General features: G+C 38.2%; 1 protein-coding gene across 4 annotated transcripts in view; it reads left to right on the forward strand.

Annotated features, from left to right (window-relative positions):
• Positions 1–19841, forward strand: part of AMPD3 (adenosine monophosphate deaminase 3) — a 740405-nt gene that overhangs the window by 560457 nt on the left and 160107 nt on the right. For all 4 annotated transcript variants that reach the window (XM_044059408.1, XM_044059407.1, XM_044059406.1 and 1 more), the window contains 3 exons: positions 7029–7223; positions 8276–8407; positions 12696–12859. In XM_044059408.1, the coding sequence (XP_043915343.1) occupies positions 7029–7223; positions 8276–8407; positions 12696–12859 (491 nt within the window). The remainder of the gene's footprint in view (positions 1–7028; positions 7224–8275; positions 8408–12695; positions 12860–19841) is intronic.

The raw sequence follows: 19841 nt of genomic DNA on the forward strand, positions 1-19841 counted from the left end.
GCATTGACAAAAAGGCAGGAGTCAAAGCTTGACGTGGCAGAGTTGAAGATGTTAAGATTTGCACTGGGTGTGGCGAGGATGGGCAGGATTAGGAATAAGTATATTAGAGGGTCAGCCCAGGTTGGAAGGTTTGGAGACAAAGCCAGAGAGGCAAGATCACGTTGGTTTGGACATGTGCTGAGGAGGGATGCAGAGTATATTGGGAAAACGATGCTAAGGATGAAGCTGGCAGGTAACGGGAAAAGAGGAAGGCCTAAGATAAGGTTTATGGATGTGGTGAGAAAGGACATGCAGGTGGTTGGTGTGACAGAGCAAGATGCAAAGGACAGGAAGAAATGGAAACAGTTGATCTGCTGTGGCGACCCCTAACGGGAGCAGCCGAAAGAAGAAGATGAGTGTAACCATGCTGATAAAATGGAGAAAAGAGGGGCCAGTATGGAGCCTTGAGGGACTTCTTTAAGTAAGAGGGTGGTGGCTCTTGTGCTGTTGTTAAAATTTACTGAGAAATGTCTATTAGATAGGTAATTTTGGAACCAAGTTATACTGTCAGTGCTAATGCCAGTATCATTGAGAAGGTTAAATAGGATTAAGTGGTCAACCAAGTCAAAAGCTCTGGTCAGGTGTATATATATATATATATATATATATATATATATATATATATATATATATATATATATATATATGGCTCCAGTAAGGAGGGTTTCATCCTTACCTAAAAGGGTATAATCAGTGAAGGTCCAAACTGCAGTTGAAGTGCTGAGTCTAGACCAGAAATCATGTTGCTTGGAAGAGAGAAAGAGGGCAGTTGTGACTTATGTAGGTTTGAGAGTTGATTATAGACCAGTTTTTCTAAGATTTTCCCAAGGGTTGGGAGGATGGAGTTTGGGCAGCAATCACTGGGTAGATTGGGGTTGGATTTTTTGGGAAAATATGTGAAAATTACATCTATATAAACTAATATCATAAAAACAACAGTTAATATCTCTTTACCTGCACTAGACTGAGGTCAAATATTAATGCAGTTGAGTTTGCCATTGTGTAAGCTTTAAGATGTTTTTATACCTTGTATATAGCATGGTTTTGGAATTATTGATGCAAATATGAACAGACAATATTTGATGCCTAGATGTGTCAGTAGGAGTGAACTGCAGATGCACCTGGAGGCATCACTCGGATGTAATATGCTAAGATTTGAGGGAAGATCCCTCCAGAGCTTGGGTCCAAGGGTAGAAAGGTAGTGGTCTGAGCACCAAAGTCTGGTTTTAGGTGCTTGCAGGAAAGGCCCTGACTGGCTATAACATCTAAAAGAAAACTGCCCTTCTTTTTCCTCTGGCTATCAATGTAAGTTAGATAAAGTGAAGAGCAGGAGTTTTCTTCCAGGAGCCAGAAAAGTTGGAAGTCAAGAAGCAGATTGACTCATTGCTGAACAGGCAGGCAGTTGTCTCTGGCTAGTGTAAGACAGGGATGTTCATACATTGGGGGAAGGGTAATGAACTGACAGATGGAACTGGAGATTGTTTGGATGGTGGTAGAGCTTCATTTGGAGGCAGATGCTACTAGAGGTAGATAGTAATCCAGATGGGCTAGAAGAATCCTTCTGCCAATAGCATTTCTTGTTGGACAGGAGAGGAAGGAAAAGATTTTGTTCGCCCAAAAGAGTAGGGAATTTATCTTTTTTCCATTTGTTTCCAAGATGATGGTGGAAGTTAAGTGAGGGAGTAAACCAGACTCCTGGTATCTGAAGGTGTTAACCTGCTCAAATGGCATTTTAAGGTGGTCAAGAATAAGAAGTAAGTTGGGGGTCTTTTACATTTTAGTAGAGGTTCCAAAAAGCAGAGTTTTAGTTTTTCAGGGGTTAACTAATATTTTTTTTCCTAGTGAGATAATTAATAAAGGAGAGGAAATTGTTTTGCAGGTCATGTTGAATTGAGTGGGTTGTGTAGCTGGAGCAGAAAATAACCTTGTTATCAGTGCAGATTAAGATTGGAATTTGGGGAAGGATGAGTGAAGAAGAGAGTACATGCAGGATGGAGTGGGTGGAGAAGAGTGTCAGGAGTGATTTGTGACAGACGAGTACGAGTAAGAGTGAAAGGGAAGGTCTACAAGAGGGTAGTGAGACCAGCTATGTTATACGGGTTGGAGACAGTGGCATTGACAAAAAGGCAGGAGTCAAAGCTTGACGTGGCAGAGTTGAAGATGTTAAGATTTGCACTGGGTGTGGCGAGGATGGACAGGATTAGGAATAAGTATATTAGAGGGTCAGCCCAGGTTGGAAGGTTTGGAGACAAAGCCAGAGAGGCAAGATCACGTTGGTTTGGACATGTGCTGAGGAGGGATGCAGAGTATATTGGGAAAACGATGCTAAGGATGAAGCTGGCAGGTAACAGGAAAAGAGGAAGGCCTAAGATAAGGTTTATGGATGTGGTGAGAAAGGACATGCAGGCGGTTGGTGTGACAGAGCAAGATGCAAAGGACAGGAAGAAATGGAAACAGTTGATCTGCTATGGCGACCCCTAATGGGAGCAGCCGAAAGAAGAAGATGAGTGTAACCATGCTGATAAAATGGAGAAAAGAGGGACCAGTATGGAGCCTTGAGGGACTTCTTTAAGTAAGAGGGTGGTGGCTCTTGTGCTGTTGTTAAAATTTACTGAGAAATGTCTATTAGATAGGTAATTTTGGAACCAAGTTATACTGTCAGTGCTAATGCCAGTATCATTGAGAAGGTTAAATAGGATTAAGTGGTCAACCAAGTCAAAAGCTCTGGTCAGGTGTGTACATATATATATATATATATATATATATATATATATATATATATGGCTCCAGTAAGGAGGGTTTCATCCTTACCTAAAAGGGTATAATCAGTGAAGGTCCAAACTGCAGTTGAAGTGCTGAGTCCAGACCAGAAATCATGTTGCTTGGAAGAGAGAAAGAGGGCAGTAGTGACTTATGTAGTTTGAGAGTTGATTATAGACCAGTTTTTCTAAGATTTTCCCAAGGGTTGGGAGGATGGAGTTTGGGCAGCAATCACTGGGTAGCTTGGGGTTGGATTTTTTGGGGAAAAGTATGATTTTTGCTGTTTTCCATATATTGGGCATAGAGTTTTGAATTAAATAGAAATTGTACATATATAGCAGAGGAGTAACAATGTACTCCCTTCATTGGAATGTGAACAGTGGGCGAGGTTGTCAGTCCTCACCGGTGAGTCAGGTTTTAGGTTTACTGTGAGAGGTAGAATATCATTGGTTACAATCATTTTAAAGTAGAAGAGGGGGAATATAAAGGGGAGGTGAGGGAGAGGTTGAGTGAGGGAGAGAAGTATGTGAGGTGATGGAAGGGAGGGTGGAGAAATGAATATTAAACTCTAAGGATGAGAAGAAAGAGGAAGAAAAGTGAGCACTGGGAAGAGTATTATGGCCAGTTAACCAGATGACCTTTTCCCAGAATTTAGGAGAGTAAAAAAGGTTTGATTGATGTGTTCTCGTGATTGCTTTTATGATGTCTAATTGCTTGATTAGACAGTTTTCTGAGGAGACTGCAGTGCTGTCTGGCAGAAGGAGTTGGGTCAGACATCCAGGAGTGCCATGCTTTGTCTCTGAGAGATAGGATTGTTGTGCGTTCATAAGTGAAGCAGGTGTTTTTCTTGGACTTGTACAGTCTTGTGACTATATAGAAGAATGAGTCTTGTAGATTTCAGAGAAGATGGATGAACGTTGGCAAAGAGCTGGCAGCATTCCTAGGGTCTGAGGAGGAGAGTTTCATACAAATGTGTCACACAGTACTTCACTCTTAAAATGTGTAGCCCAAGGATCCATGTTGTCACCACTTCTCTGTCATCATTAACGGACTTCCCACTGCACTTCTACAAATGTCACTCATCCTATGCAAAGAATATTGGATTATCTACATATCTAGCCCCTCCCAAACCACAGTTAAAACATAGCTAGAAAATTACCTAGTCTTGTTTTCCAAACGGCTGCAGAACAAGCATCTGCTAATAAAGAAAAAAAACTATGATATTCAGAACCCACCAGAAGCTCATATCAGTAGCTCCTGATTGCAATTTAAATAGAGAAAGTAACTGAACCAGGGATCTGGCCATGATGACATCAAGGGAGGCTTGGTCATAACAATTTTTGGATGTGTAAGTTAACCAGTTAATATTAGGGTAGTTAAAGTCTCCCAATAGAAAGTTGCTTGGCTTGACTTCTGGGTCAAGGGAGATGTTTAGGTGTTCCTTTTGAACAATTATTGATGAAATAAAAATTTGAGTAATTAAGGGTAATTTGGATTTGTGCAAAATCAAAGCTGAGGTAAATTAGTATGTGGTGCAGGGCTATGAGATCTCTAATATGTTCATAAGTTAATAGGTATGTACTAGGCTAAGGAACATCAGGTCCTTTATATGTATGCTAGCCGCAAAACCCAACCTAGTTGTGTCCCCATGTAACATGGATGTCTATTTGGAGGGGTATGTTAGGAGGTTACTAAAGGTTTACTGGTGGGTATATTTGTTGGAATATTTACTGTTGGTCACTGTCTGTTGGAGACATGAGGACCAGACCGGGAAATAATTTTTGATTTCCCATCCAATGGTCAAAGTTGTGTTTGAATAGGGTTAGGAATAGACTCTGCTTCACATGAGTATGGTTATCCCTTGAGACACATATCTGTCTCACATGCATAATCTATTTTTGTCACAAGCAAAGTTTAAATCCTTGGATCTAGTGTTTCTGGCAGATGTGCAACAGATCCATCAAGGCTCGATCTGTGGATGCCTTATATGACATGCATAGATCACCTCTCAGTAACCTGTAGGAGAGTGAATATAGAGAAAGAGCTTTAAGGAAATCTGTACAGGACAATGTGTTAATACCCTGGATTCTCTTGGTGAGGAACCTCTGTGGGTGTTCCTACTGTTGCATAGGCCTGGTCAGGTACATGCAGAATAGAGCATTGTACTCAATGATGGCTCTGATAAGGGATGATACTATAACTTCCTCAGACTTGGATGCCATGCACTAACTTATACGTTGGACAACATTGAATGATTTTGTTACTACCTTGGCTACATGTTGGTCAAAGACCAGATTACTGTTTACATATGTTCCCAGATCCCAAACTACTGGGTCAGCTCTTACGGGCAGCTTATTTTGAAGTAATTATCCTGGGTGGTCTTTTTACCAAAAGGTACTATAATGATGTTCTTGGCATTGAATTTTAATCCATGGCTTTTGCATTAGTTGCTGTTTGTGTTAGACCCTCTTACAGGATATTTAGAATCATAGGGGGACAATAAACATGGATATGCCACCACTGCATCTAGTGGCCCTGAATGAATGATAGCTGGTGAACCACAGACTATAAGGAGTTCCTTCCCTAGATTAGAACCGGGTTTCAGTAGCTATGTAGATCAACATGTTCTACAGACAAATGAAAGTTTCCAGGCCACTCACAGCCTAATTGAGAGGCCTTTAATAATCATACTGGCTATAGTCACATTGATTGGCCCCACCCACCACATATTTTACACACTGCATTTTGATAGGAAAGAGGGTTAAGGAGTAGGTATCAAAAGCAAAGGTCAATAGCCCTATGATGTTGCTTAGCATAGTGTGAATATAGTCCTGCCTTCCCTTGCTGACATGCCATATGGTTTGCTGGAAGCTATTTGAAGTTACCCAACAGTTGTTCCACACTGCCTCTTCAAACTGCTACCCATGCCCAAGCTCTCTATTTTTGGAATCACTCTCAGTGTAGCCTTCTTGCTATTATCTCACAGATGAAACAACATAGCCATCTGTAACCACTGTCCAGAAGGTCACCTTCTGCATCTTCATAGCATCTCTCATCAATAGTGCCCAAGAGTAGGTCCTAGTTTTTACTACAGTCACAGAGACCGACCACGCTGAGGCTGCTTCACCTTGCAACTGCCTCAAAGATGGAGATCTTGAACATGGTTTCTTCATAGTCATTGGCTCATGCTTCAAACAGAACACAGTCAAAACCACCTCATTCATCATAACACAACTTGTCTCACTCAAAACCTTGCTCCAGATGCTCTCAATTGATGTGCACTGCTCACTGGGACTTCTTAGTTCTGTCTGAATGATGCATTTTATATTGAGCTTATCTCATCACCAGTTGTTTTAGGATCTGCAGACAAAACCTTACAATCTCACTCTCAATCCTTTCTTTATATTACTGTTTAATAAGTTCCAGTACTTATTCTAAAGTTCATGGATCATAACAGAAATATTTGAAGAATGAAGAGCATAGATACATTTTACTATGTAACAACGTGTGTGTGTGCGTGTGTGTGTGTGTGTGTGTGTGTGTGTGTGTGTGTGTGTGTGTGTGTGTGTGTGTGTGTGTGTATGTGTGTGTGTGTGTGTGTGTGTGTGTGTGTGTGTGTGTGTGTGTGTGTGTGTGTGTGTGTGTGTGTGTGTGTGATTTATCTCCAGTTGGTCGACTAACACTCAAGTTGATATCCTGAAGGTATTAAACCACTCTACATCAAAAACTGAAACATCGACTTCCTAATGTGCCTAGGAAGCGCATGCAGCTTTAAATAATTGTTTTCTGCACCACCTCACTAATTATGTACACTAAGTCTGAGATTGCATAATCCCTCCTACCCAGGGATTGTCAATCTCACACACTTGTTGAGCCTGTGTATAATTTGACCAGATGCGGTTGATTAAACAGATGTCAACCAAACTCCCTGTCAACTAAACCAATGGAACCTGTTTGTGCGTGTGTTATATATAGCTTTGTATCTACACAGCTAAACACACACACATGCAGACATACACACACACACACACACACACACACACACACACACACACACACACACACATAAATTCATTTGTGTACGTATATTTATTTATTAGTGTTATTAACTCAAAGATATATCAATTCAGTGCAAATATAAGATGTCATATAATTTCAAGTTTTCATGGACAAAAATGTGAATCTCATACCTTGCTGGGCAATTTAATGATAATTCCTTTAAATCCTAGGTCGATACCCATATTCACGCTGCTGCCTGCATGAATCAGAACCACTTATTAAAATTTATTAAACACACCTACAAAACTGAGGCAGACAGGATTGTCCTTGAAAAGAAAGGGAAGAAGATAACACTGAAAAAGTTGTTTCAAGATCTTAAAATGGAACCATATAATCTCACTGTTGACTCTCTAGATGTCCATGCTGTAAGTTATCTGTTATGTTAGTTACTGATATGCAGTGGCAACAATTTCTATTTCTAAATGTAAATTTGCATCATGTTCAGATAAATATGCTGCAATATGAAAGATGCTATCTTTGTAATGGTGGTTTCAATATTTATAAGTTGATTTCATACTGCATGCTTTATATAGAAAATAGCTTTGATCAAAGATAATGTATTTATGTTAAATATGCAAGTAATATTTTGAGTGAAAGATTAATATTGATGATACTGCAAATGATTTTATTAATTTACTTTCCAATTCTTAGTTTATACAATTCATGGTCAAGTAGAGTAAGTGTATATCAGGTACGCAGCAGGTACATGGCAGAGAACTGTTCCTAAAATTTATATAAAGATAATAGGAGCTAAAATGAGCAGTATAAAATACTGACCTGTGCACGTGGAGGAGGGAGAAACAGAGATGATGAATGTGCTGGGTAAATTCAATAACAAATTCTCAGATGTGCATCTTGCTATTTATTTATTTATTTTTTTACTTTCCTCACAGGTCCTGGCCCATGTGGCCAGAATGTCCTGATTTAAAATGCAGTCTTCACTAAGATAATTTATTTTGTATCTGTTGTTTGCATTCCATTTTTCTTCAGTTTTTCTGACATCTCTGGTTAGGTGGATTTTCAGTCTACCTCTCCCCTTCACTCCTTTTTTTTTGTTTTTGTTTTTGTTTTTACTTCCTTGGCTAAATATATTTTCAGTACATAGAAAACATGTACACAGTTAACACCAGTACTTGCATGGTTAGTCTATGTGCAAGAATAATACAGTTAATATTACATAGGTTGTAAGTTTCTTTGCAGCAGCTGCAGTTAATATTACAAACATTGTGAGTTTTTCTGCAGTTAATATTACATATGTTGTGAGTTTCCTGGCAGCAGCTATCAGCGAAAGATTGAGAATTTTAATGAAATCTTGATTTTTGAAGTTATTTCAAAAGGAAAGAGTCAGGTTGTGGTAGTGTTTTATAGCATGTCATTTGTGAAAATGTTTTATATCTCTATTATGTGTCTTTCTCAGGGTCGTCAGACATTTCATCGCTTTGATAAATTTAATGCAAAATATAACCCAGTTGGCGCCAGTGAACTGAGAGACCTGTATTTAAAAACTGATAATTATACCGAAGGCGAATACTTTGCTCGTATTGTTAAGGTATGTAAGGTAATATGAAATACGTAGTGTAAATGTATAATGCTTCCACTTGTCTTTATATGATGAAGGATTTGAAGAACAGTTGACAATGACAATTTCAGAGACCGGTTATTAATTTAATTATTTCTTTCTTTGAGGGTATTTTACCCAAACTTGGGGGCAGTACCTCCAACTCTTCATAATTGGACTGATTATCAAGTTCTTTCTTTACTCTTTTTTTTTTGGGATGCCTCATCCAAACATGGGGGTCACTCTGTCTAACCCTTCATGAAGTTTGCCATCTCCTTAACTTCTGCTGTATAATATGAAATCTGTGGGGATGCAAAATATAAAGGTGATCTGCTCTTTCTACTGCATACAACACGTATGCATACATTATCAAATGCAGAAAATATGTATGATAGTGTACACCAACTAGACATTCAGGATGACTGCACCTAGTTTTCAAGGTCCAAATATGTTCCAGGTGTCAGCATTTGGAGCAACACATGGTACTGACATGCTTCCATGGAGGTTCCTCAATCATACCACATTCAGGATCCTACAGACTTCATCTAGGTACATATTTGTTTGTTTTTCATTTAGTCACTTACTTATATTGTTAACCAGCTTAATTCCACTATGCAGTTTTGTAAGGATGCTGGGGAAATTCCTTTCCTCTGCAGAAAAGACATTATTGAGTGCCTACCCACCAGTGGGCAAAGATCCATTAGACTGTCAAAATGGAGGTGGAGATGGTAGAGGTGGTTACACTGAAGTAATGTTGTTCCAAACAAGCTTCTCCCAACAGACTTTAGATTTAAGAAGAAAATGTGTAAAACTTGGAAGAAGTTTCATTGGAAATGACTTGCTATGCATACCCTGAGAGAATTTAGCACACGATAAATTGAAATTTGGGGGTGAGCTCCCCAATCTGGAGTGGTATATAGCATCACAGACAATGTCAAATATAGGAATATGCAAAAGGCAACGACATGATAGGCCAGATGTAAGCAGCAAATTTAATTGATGTATTTTATATAATCTAGAAAAGAATATACATCAGATGAGGTTAAAATGCAGTATCAAAAATATCAGGATAAGGATGAATGCTGGGAATATTTGGGACTTCCACATCTTTTTTTCTCTTTCTTCAGTAATTTGCATATTTACTGGCACTAAGTTATGCTTTAAAGATTTTTGTGCAGGGAATCTCAAAAGTAAAGAAACTCAAGCTTCCTGAAGTTAATATTTGATATATAAATGTATTATTATTATTATTATCATTTTATAACTGTAATAGATTGGATACAAACCTTCTCCAATATTTTAGGATGTAACTTAAGAAGTTTAGAAATTTGGGTAGACAGAAACTGTTGTCCTACAGTTATTCAGTTATATTAAGTGATGTTAAGTAGGAGAAATCCAGATGTTGTAAGGAATGGGAAAATGAGAAACACTTTTGGGTTAATATATTCAAGTACAAGTCTTCTAGAAATAGGGCTATATCTCTAAGCATTTTTTATCAAGCATACTGGACTCCATTAGCTCTGCATAAAGTAAGTAATGTGTTAAACCCAGCCTATCAAGATGAGTATACGGCCACAGTCACTTGGGCACATTGCTGGTGGGACTGTACCTTTATCAGAAATTTGTGTCAGCAAACAGAAAAATTGATTATCTTAGTGCTGGGATTGGTAGTAGGAACATTTCTATGGAACAGTATATTTTTTTGGCATTGACAGGATCACCAAAGGAGAAGTAAAGAATATTTAATATTGGCTTCTTATTGAAATGTGGGCAGTCAAATTGCCAAGTGCCAAAACCCCCAAAAAAGAAGAAAACCCAGAGAAAAGTGAATCTTGAAAAGTGTTATTTTCCTTAAAACTTAATTTTGCAGGAGAAGACAAGTCCTTCTGCACCCACTGAATTCATATATATCAAATCCAAGATCACCATACCTCGATTATACATGACTGAGTATACTTAATCATCCTTAAGAAACAGAAAATACAAATAAGTATGCAAGACACAAATTAGGAATATGCCATCCAACAGAGTAGAACAAATTTATATTGACCAAATACATATGGTTGCCCTGCTCACTACTATACATCAGACATAAAAAATAAGCAAGTTAGACACCCAGCAGTGACCAGGGCAATCTCAGCATCATCTACACAAAATGTTAACCAAGTAAATCATAATTAAAAGGGCTGTATTACTACTAGCACTACTGCAACTACAGTTGGTAGCAAAACCTCACTAGCACTCTGTTGAACTTGAACAGAATAAGAAAAACGTCCAATTCATTACAGTGCTTTTCATGAAAGCAGGCATCTCACTAAGCAAGCATTAGGTATCCACTCAGTGCATCAGACAATGGCAACCCTAAGTCACAAAGAAATGTACAAAGGGCAGGGCACATTTATCATCGCATGCACAGTGTGTGTGTATTTGGGGGGGGGGGTTACATGAGGGAAGCCTGACACCAAAGAAATGAGTGTATGTGAGTGAGTGAAAGATCAGATTGACAGCAGGTATCTATTGTCAGGCCAGTTACAGCACATGTGAATCATTCAATAGTACTGTTTATATACGTGTGTGTGTGTGTGTGTGTGTGTGTGTGTGTGTGTGTGTGTGTGTGTGTGTGTGTGTGTGTGTATGTGTGTGTGAGACGTCAGAGTAACCACATATGTATTGTCAGCATCAGTAGCTGTTGATGTAAAGAAGTCAGTATTAATCATTTCTATGCATGTTTGTATGTGAGGGGGCAGAGGAAAAATTAGGTGTACAGTGTGTAGGTCTGCACGAACACAGCCAAAGCAGTTGTGCAAATACTATGTGTTGGCATTCTAGATGTGTGTAAGCTATGCATAGTAGAGGATTTAGTTCACCATCACTCCCCTGACAATCTGAACTACCTGTGACTGTAGCAGTTAAATACAACAAAAAGAGAAGTAAAAGGAAAAAGAGATCGGATATGTGCTATGTAACCCTGAGTAATGCAATACAAGATGCAAGTGCAAGTAAAAAATTTCAGTAAGGTAAATTTACAGATCACTGTATGTAAATGAATACAATTAAAAAGGTTATGTCCATACCATTTGCAGGTAGTCATAGAATGTCAATACCAGATGTGCCCGAACAAACAAAATGGAGATGGATAGAGGTATGATAAGCATTAAACAGAAGATAACACTTGAAAGATGACCTATTTATAACTCTGAAAATCATTGTTTTATATATATATATATATGGCATACCTGGAACATCAGCAGTAGACATCCTTTGGTTGCCTTCTACCTCTGCACCACATCCATCACTTTAACATTTCTACTTCCACTAAGTTAGAAATATGTTCACATCCTCACAAAAATGTTTCCAAAAACCAATGTAAAACATAAGACGAAGATCATTGTAATGCTAGTGTTATATCCTCTATGGCAACACAAATGGGAAAAGTGCAGACATCACTTTCATTTTTCTAGGAAAACAGTAATAAAATCATAACTGTATGTAGTACTTGTAAAGAACATAACATATCTTGACAGGAATTGTAATAAAGTTCTCCAAAAAGAATTCTGCAAGTGTCAGCTCATTAACATTCCTGAACCATTCAATCTGCTTAAAATGCTGGGCAAGAAACATGGTGTGAGGACCTACACAATGCAGTGTACACACTCTAGCACTACAAAGTTAAGTATTCAGAAGTTGGGCTAGCTAATGGCTTGAAGTGTGACTCATTACCAGTACTTCACAACTAATGAGAACATGGGCATCTGATAATGCCATGGTTTCACAGTTCAGTTCTTGAAAGGGTGACATCTGACACAATTTAATTTTATAAAACCATTATAAATACCATATATGGTATTAGCAAAATTTTAGTTGGAAATATGTATGCACTTGTAATGTAAAGGGAAAGGGAAATTGCATAAGAGAAGTAACATAATGTGTAAAAGAAGGACACTGTGTGAATCTGTATTGTTGGAATTAGGAATGTGCATATATGCATGTATGTATGTACATTTGGGGAGGTGCAACATTACCCCAGAATTAAACAGTATACTAGGAGGTAGGACGGATTCAAAGAGGAAATATAGTGTCTCTTATTTCATTTTCAGTACAGATTAACTGCGATACCATGCTTAATTAGTTCTTCAGAAAGGAGTAAATATCACAAAAGTTGGAAATTGCATGTCAGAAAATATCTATAGCTATAGCTATATCTGTATCTATATCTATATGTGAAGATAGTTCAGATAAAATGTTAACACCATTATTTGTAACATTTTGTGCATCCCAGGAAGTAGCTGAAGATCTGGAAGAAAGCAGGTATCTATATGCAGAACCTAGACTGTCCATATATGGTCAGTCAACAAAAGAATGGGACAAACTGGCAATATGGTTCATCCAGCACAAAATGTACTCACCAAACATGCGCTGGATCATCCAGGTACCCAGAATTTAGTAAGTCTGATTTTATGAATGATTTTTTGTTCAATATACAAAGTGTTTGAGTGTGTGTGTGTGTGTGTATGTGTGTGTGTGTGTGTGTGTGTGTGTGTGTGTGTGTGTGTGTGTGTGTGTGTGTATGTGTGTGTTCTTGTGTCTACTTTTGTGTGTCTGTAATTAGGACTGCTTTAATTTTGTAAGTGAAATATAAAAAGTGGAATTCAAATAAAAAACTAAATTAACGTTACAAAGACATGTCTAGAGCATTTCTCCCCAGGCCTCAGTTGATAATTGGCTTTGTTCCAAGTTGGACTTTTTCGGTAAACAAATGTTAAATAAATAAATAAACTGAGAAAGTACGCTTTCAGAAATCACAAAATGAGAATAGGATATTATTCATAAATATGCAGACATTTATTTTTGAATGGTGTGTTGAAGGCAGGTGACATATTGATAACATTTAAAATATATGTTACGCTTCATTAATTCAGTTAAGAGTAGATGATAAAATTATGAGATAGCATATATGTTAGTTTTGTGAACCACTCATTTTCTCTTATTCATTTTGTCAAGTCATTATCTGTTGTGGATGTTTTAATGAATAGCTGGGCTGTTAAGTTATTATTTGAATCATGCTTCATTATGCATGCTTTATGGTTCTATACAAATTGATGCCAAGGTTGGTAACATGGAGTAAAGAGAAAAGTAAGTTGTTTTTAAAAACCACATTCCCTTTCTTCTGAATGTGTGAAACTTTATGTATAGATAGGACTGCAGGAGATACAACATTCCCTTTTGGAAGGTGCAATGTAGTGTTGTATGTTTATGTGTGCTTTTGTTAGTTGGGTGTTACAAAGGTTTATTCTGATTATTTGAATCTTGATGAAAGAAGACATAATGAACTATTATGAACAAATGAATTTCATATAGTACATGTGCATGTAAGCTCCATGTCACAGTTCTTTACAGTGCAGTAATGTTTGCTGATTCTGTATGTTGTTGAGTCAGTGGTTCCAGTCTGCACAGCATTATGTACAGAGGCATGCAAAAGTGAATTTGGACATTAGTTGCTTTATGGCAATGGGCTGAAGCAGTCTGCTTTAAATGTTTCCTGCAAGTACATTGAGGCCATCTGAAAACACCTTCCCTTTGATGGAATCACAAAACAATATATATACCACAAAAAAACAGCAGTTTGCATTCAAAAATTATCCCAGTCACAAAAGATGTCCAGCTTAAAAACATAGTACAGAAACTACTTACCTTGTCAATTGTATTCTCTAGTTACAACAAAAATGTAAAGGGAACAATGTACCTGTAATGAGTGATAAGTGATCACCCAGCAATAGGACACACTAAATGTGCTTGCAGAATTTATTTTGTGCAAAGACACATCAGATGTGTTGCAAAAAAATTGTGCAAACTTCACACTGAGCAAAAAGTTCTTCAGAGTGCTGCAGACACAAGGGGAGACATTAATTTATCCATTCATTCATTTTCCATCAACCCACTTGAGCCTGTTACAAACCATGGGGATGTTGCAGCCTGTCCTAGCAACCACTGGGCGCATGGCATAAAAACTTATACTTAATGGGGCAGATGTCTCTTCGAGAATATATGCACACCTGTATGCACACCTGTGGACAATTGTTGAATACCAGCTCATGTGCTGCATATCTTTTGGAGGTGGGAGGAAACTGGAGCCCTTGAAGAAAACACAAATGTACATAAGGGGACATACAGACTCCACAAAGAAAGCACAGTGCTGTGAAATAATAGTGCTGCTATCTCATATAACTACTGCGACCAAAAGTGAAATTAAAATATCAAGTCACATAGGGCCAAGCAACATACCTGTGGTTTCATACACGGAATATTAAAAACCTAACTAAACTGGTACTAGTCATATTAAACAAAGTGTTTCCATGTGGATACATCCCTGACTTATGGAAACTGGCCATAGTGGCAGAAGTTCAAAGGGGGCCACATCAGGCCACAGCAGTTTTAGACCCATCATCCTGACATGTAATTATATGCAAAAATCACAGGGAGAGTATTACTGGAACTTATCCCGAGTGACACAGAACAAATTTGTTTCTGTTACATATGGAACAGTACGAGTCTCTTTAGGGGAAATCTTAAATTTTACATATTATGTCATTCTTTAAAAAGGTTACAACAACACTTGGTGAACAGTTGGCTGCCTATCTTGACCTTCCTGAGGCATTTTACACTGCTATACATAAAGAAAATAAACAGCAAATTGAAATAATTAAATTTAATGTCATATGAAACTTAATTGTTAAAACAATGGTTAAGCAATAGGACACCGTCAAGTTGGAGGGTTACCTGGTATCCCACCACATTCTGTGCAGGGACTACTTCATTATGAGATAGTCTTCAAAGAAATAAAAATTGGAAACTGTCTATTCATAATCAGATATACTGATGACTGCCAAATGCATAACAAAATTACCTGTGTATATGTTTATTCATTATATGTATTGTTATTGTTGTTATTCATTTCTAACAAATAATCTTTTGTGTTCAAATCCCCACAGAGTTGTATGCTTAGCTTGTCTTGTGGTTATTTGTACTCAAAATATAAGAGCAGGCTTCTTAAGATCCTCAGAGATCAATAGCCTGGTAAGAACCTGTGACCTAAAACTTGTTTTATAATGTTCTAATACATCATATCTGTTAATTTATTTAGTACTAATCATTATACATTGTCATTTTGTTTGTTCTGTTGTGTTATTTTTTTGTTCCCTTTAATAAAGAGCTGTAACTCCAATGCAGTTTGATATATTATGACATTTTGATGAATGATGCCAAGATATTCCACTGTAACGTATCATTCATTTGTATACCTAGCTTCAAATGCGCCGTAGCAGTTTTGTCTTGAATTTTAATGTTATAATTTTTAATTTTAAGTAATTTTTCTGACACATCACTTTTATTCAGACATACTTAGTGCCAATATGTCTGATGTTATATCAATGTAATACATTTATGTTCTGGATGTATTTATCATCGCGACTAACACAACTACACTTTTGTTCTGAATGTAATGTTTTGAATAATGAAGTGTTAACATTCTGTCAGTTCAAAAGGATATTCTGACCTAGATTTGATCCTACGTGCAGAAGGCCATATCCCCCTAACTTCCAATAATAGCTTTACATCTTCTTCAAAAAGTTACAAAACAGCATTTTCGATAATCTACAATCTATTTTATGCAGCATAAGTTTATGATTATACAGACAATAAAATGATCGTCTCTGACACATATGAGAGCACAAAATAATAATAATTGAAGCATTAATAAAAGAGCTTTTGAACATTTGGTTGTTAGTGAGCAATAGGAATAAAGACACTATGATTTTAGTAATCAAAGGTCACTTAAACACATTGTTACTTTTTTCTAACTGGGTAATAAGTAATGTTCAGACAAAAGCATTGTATATGACCTACCTGAATTTCAGCATGGTCATAGGCTACCTGTAGTACAGGAATTAGACATTTTTTTTTGACAGAAAGGATCCAGATATGACTGCTGAACAGTCGTCACTGAACAGGGGGAATAGTTGTCACTGGAGTGCTACTGGGATCATTGAAAAGTAAGCATGATTTAACATCATAGTAAGTCACACTGTGCAGTAATGCAGAATGTCCTTGCTCTTTGATGACACAGGACCCTGTAACACAGTGAACATGCAAAGGTTATCACCAGAAAGAAAACAAATCTGTAAAATCCTGAAAATTAGTCAAATTTCTGGTATTTAAAATTAAATTCAAAGGTGTAAGATTATGCATAATCTGGCACAGAGGCTGTAGAATGCCATTGTCAGAGAAGTATGTAGCTTGTATAACTCATGTAAGGTACTTTATACATTTTACATACATACATACATACATACATACATACATACATACATGCATACATACGTATAAATATTTCAGACACAGGCAATAATACCTTTCTAGCTTGTTTGCTTTAACATAATTTGGTAGTCTATTCCATGCATCAACTACTCTCAATCATATATAATTGTCTACATAGGATCTATGACGATTCTCTTCTACTTTTTGTTAATCCCAAACATTCCCAGAGGTAGCTGTCTCTAAATGCCCTATACACCTGAATAAGGTCTCCTCTTAAATATGTATATGAGATGCTGTACAAATTCAGATATTTTAGCCTTTCATAATAACTTAAGTTTTCATATTGATGTATGCCTTTGGTATATTTCTACAATACTCTTTCCAATTTATTCATGCCTGTTTTCTTTAAAGGCTTCCATATTGTTATTCCCTTCACTAGTTTGGGTCTAATGTAACTTTCAAACAATAATTTCACAATTTCTGATTTCCTAGACTTTATAAATCTTTTTATTCTACCAGTAGTTCTGTAACTATGATTATCTAATTGGTTGATATGATTAGGAAAAACTCAAAGCTGGATCTACCTACTGTACCATCCTGATTCCTCACCACTCAAAAAAAAAACAGTAATTCATAAATTCACACACCAATCTATGAATCCATTTCCCTGAGTACATAAAGGATAATTCCAAGAATATTTACATTAACACACTTCTTAAACAAACACACCATCCTCTCAAACTCCAAATAAATGTTTTGGTGGAGGGCAAGTCCCCCACTGCTTAGGTTCATAGGTTCATACTAGGCTATCTGCCCTGGGGCATTTATAAGTCTAGCCCGATTGTGTTTGGCTCACGCCACCCCTTGATTTGAGTATACTGTGCCCTTTTTAAAGTTTAGTTTACTGTGCCTCTGTCTAATAATGACACGGAAGTAATCCCTGGGACAAACCTACGATCCCCCATCCACTCATCAAGATTCTTCTTGAAGAGAGTCAGTGAGGTGCTCTGCCTAACATGAATTGGAATTCTATTCCATGGTTAAGGGAGCCTCTGGGTTATGAATCTGTCCCTCCAGCATGTTCTATTTATTTCTGTGCTGAGGTTCAAGTCCCTCGAGCGCATGGCTCTAAGGGATTTAGATTTACTGAGGTGGGGCATGTCCATTAATTCTGGGTTGGACATAGCTTTATATGTCAGGCATAGATCGCCTCGAAGTAGGCGGTATGCAACTGAGTAGAGCTGGAGTTTTTTTCACTGAGCAGCATATGGCATCTGTTTGAGTCCCTTGATCCTCCTGGTGAGGTACTTTTGGGGTTTTTCTAATTGCTGCAGGTGTCGGGTAAGGTACATCCCAAAGGGGGCATTGTATTCTATGATGGGCCAGATGAGGGATGAATAAAGGGGCATGATTACCTCTCTTGATCTAGATGTGAATCCTTTCATGATGAAATGGGCTATGTAGAAGGTCTTTCTAACCACTTTGGCAATGTGGTTGTCAAAGGAGAGATTGCTATCAACTTGGGTCCCCAGATCCCTAATTACTTTCTCTGTACTTAATGGGTTACCACCTATGTGGTAATTTGTGGGCACATTGTTTTTGCCAAAGGGTATGACTATACACTTTTTGGCATTTAGCTTTAGACCATGGCTCTGTCACCAGTTATCCATCTCTGCGAGACCTTTTTGAAGGATGTTTGTGTCAGCTGGAGAGTCGATTATGGTGCCCAGTTTGCAGTCATCTGCGAACTTGGTGAGCCATAGTCCTCCCACATTGGCCTGTACCTCAGAAAAGTAAATACCGAACAAGAGAGGTCCCAGGACAGAACCTTGTGGGATGCCACTTGTGACGGGTTTCGAGTCTGACATGGCTCCAGCAACTCTGACTCTGTGTGTTCTGTCTTTGAGCCAGTTTGCGACCCATCTTGTGACATAGGGGTTTATATTTAGGCTGGATAGCTTATCTATGATGCCCGAGTGGGGTATTGTGTCAAATGCCTTTGCGAGGTCCAGATAGGCTGTGTGGACTACCTTTCCTTCATCTATGGCCTTGGTGACTGTTCTGAAGAAGTCGACCAGGTTAAAAAGGCAGGATCTGCCTTTGACGAAGCCAAATTGGGTAGGATCTAGTGTCAGTAGGTCCCCAATGTCTTTGTTTATGAGTTCCATGATGATCCTCTCCATAGCCTTGCATACTAGGCTAGTCAGGCTTATGGGGCGATAGTTTCCAGGGTCCGCAGAGGTGCCACCTTTGTGGAGTGGGACCACTGTTGCTGTACGCCATTCTTTGGGCACATATCCTGTGGTGAGGCTGAGATTGTACAACAGTTTTACTTGAGGGATTAGTTCTTCTTGGAGTTCATGTAGGATGCAACCCGGGACGCCATCTGGTCCCATGGAAGCAGTGTTTTTTGCTTTGGAGAGGGTGGCCTTCACCTGAGCATCAGAGATGTTTGGGAGGCTGCACTCTGCCGGGATAGATACTTGCTCATTTGGGGGGGAGGGGTGGAGAAGTTTGCACTGAACCTGTCTGCCAGGATATTGGCGATGTCTGTGGGTTCAGTGTATTTTTTGTCATTTAGAATCAACTCAGAACAAGTCTGGGAGTTGCATCCCAGGTTCCTAACATAACTGAAAAAAGCCTTATGATTGTCTTTAGTGTCCTGTGCAATTTTTCTCTCAAAGCTGGCCTTGGAGGATTTTATGAGGGATCGTAATTTTTTGCTAGTACCGATCAGAGATGCCTTCCCTTTTAGGGATTTTGCTCTATCATGTAGTAGCTTCCTCCTTCTGTTGTACAGTTTATTTATGGCTGGAGTCCACCAGACTGGACGCCTGCCTTTGGATGATTGGGTCTTTATTTTGTTTGGGATAGCATGATCCATGCATTTCTGGTGATGTCCGTAGAATGCGTTTATATAGGATTCTGCAGTTTGGGCCATAGTTTCCACTGGCCCTGGGGCCTTGAAGGAGTCCACTTCAGTTTTGAGAAGTGTGAAGTTCGCTTTTGAGAAGTTTTTCACTGTGGTTTTCTGGGCTGGGGGTGGGGTCGGGATGTGGATATCCAGTGAAATTAATTTATGGTCTAATCTTACCAATGAGGGATATACTTC

The sequence above is a fragment of the Protopterus annectens genome, chromosome 17.part0 (genome assembly GCF_019279795.1).
Source record: "Protopterus annectens isolate FY-2018-M chromosome 17.part0, PAN1.0, whole genome shotgun sequence".
Taxonomy (NCBI): Eukaryota; Metazoa; Chordata; order Ceratodontiformes; family Protopteridae; genus Protopterus; species Protopterus annectens.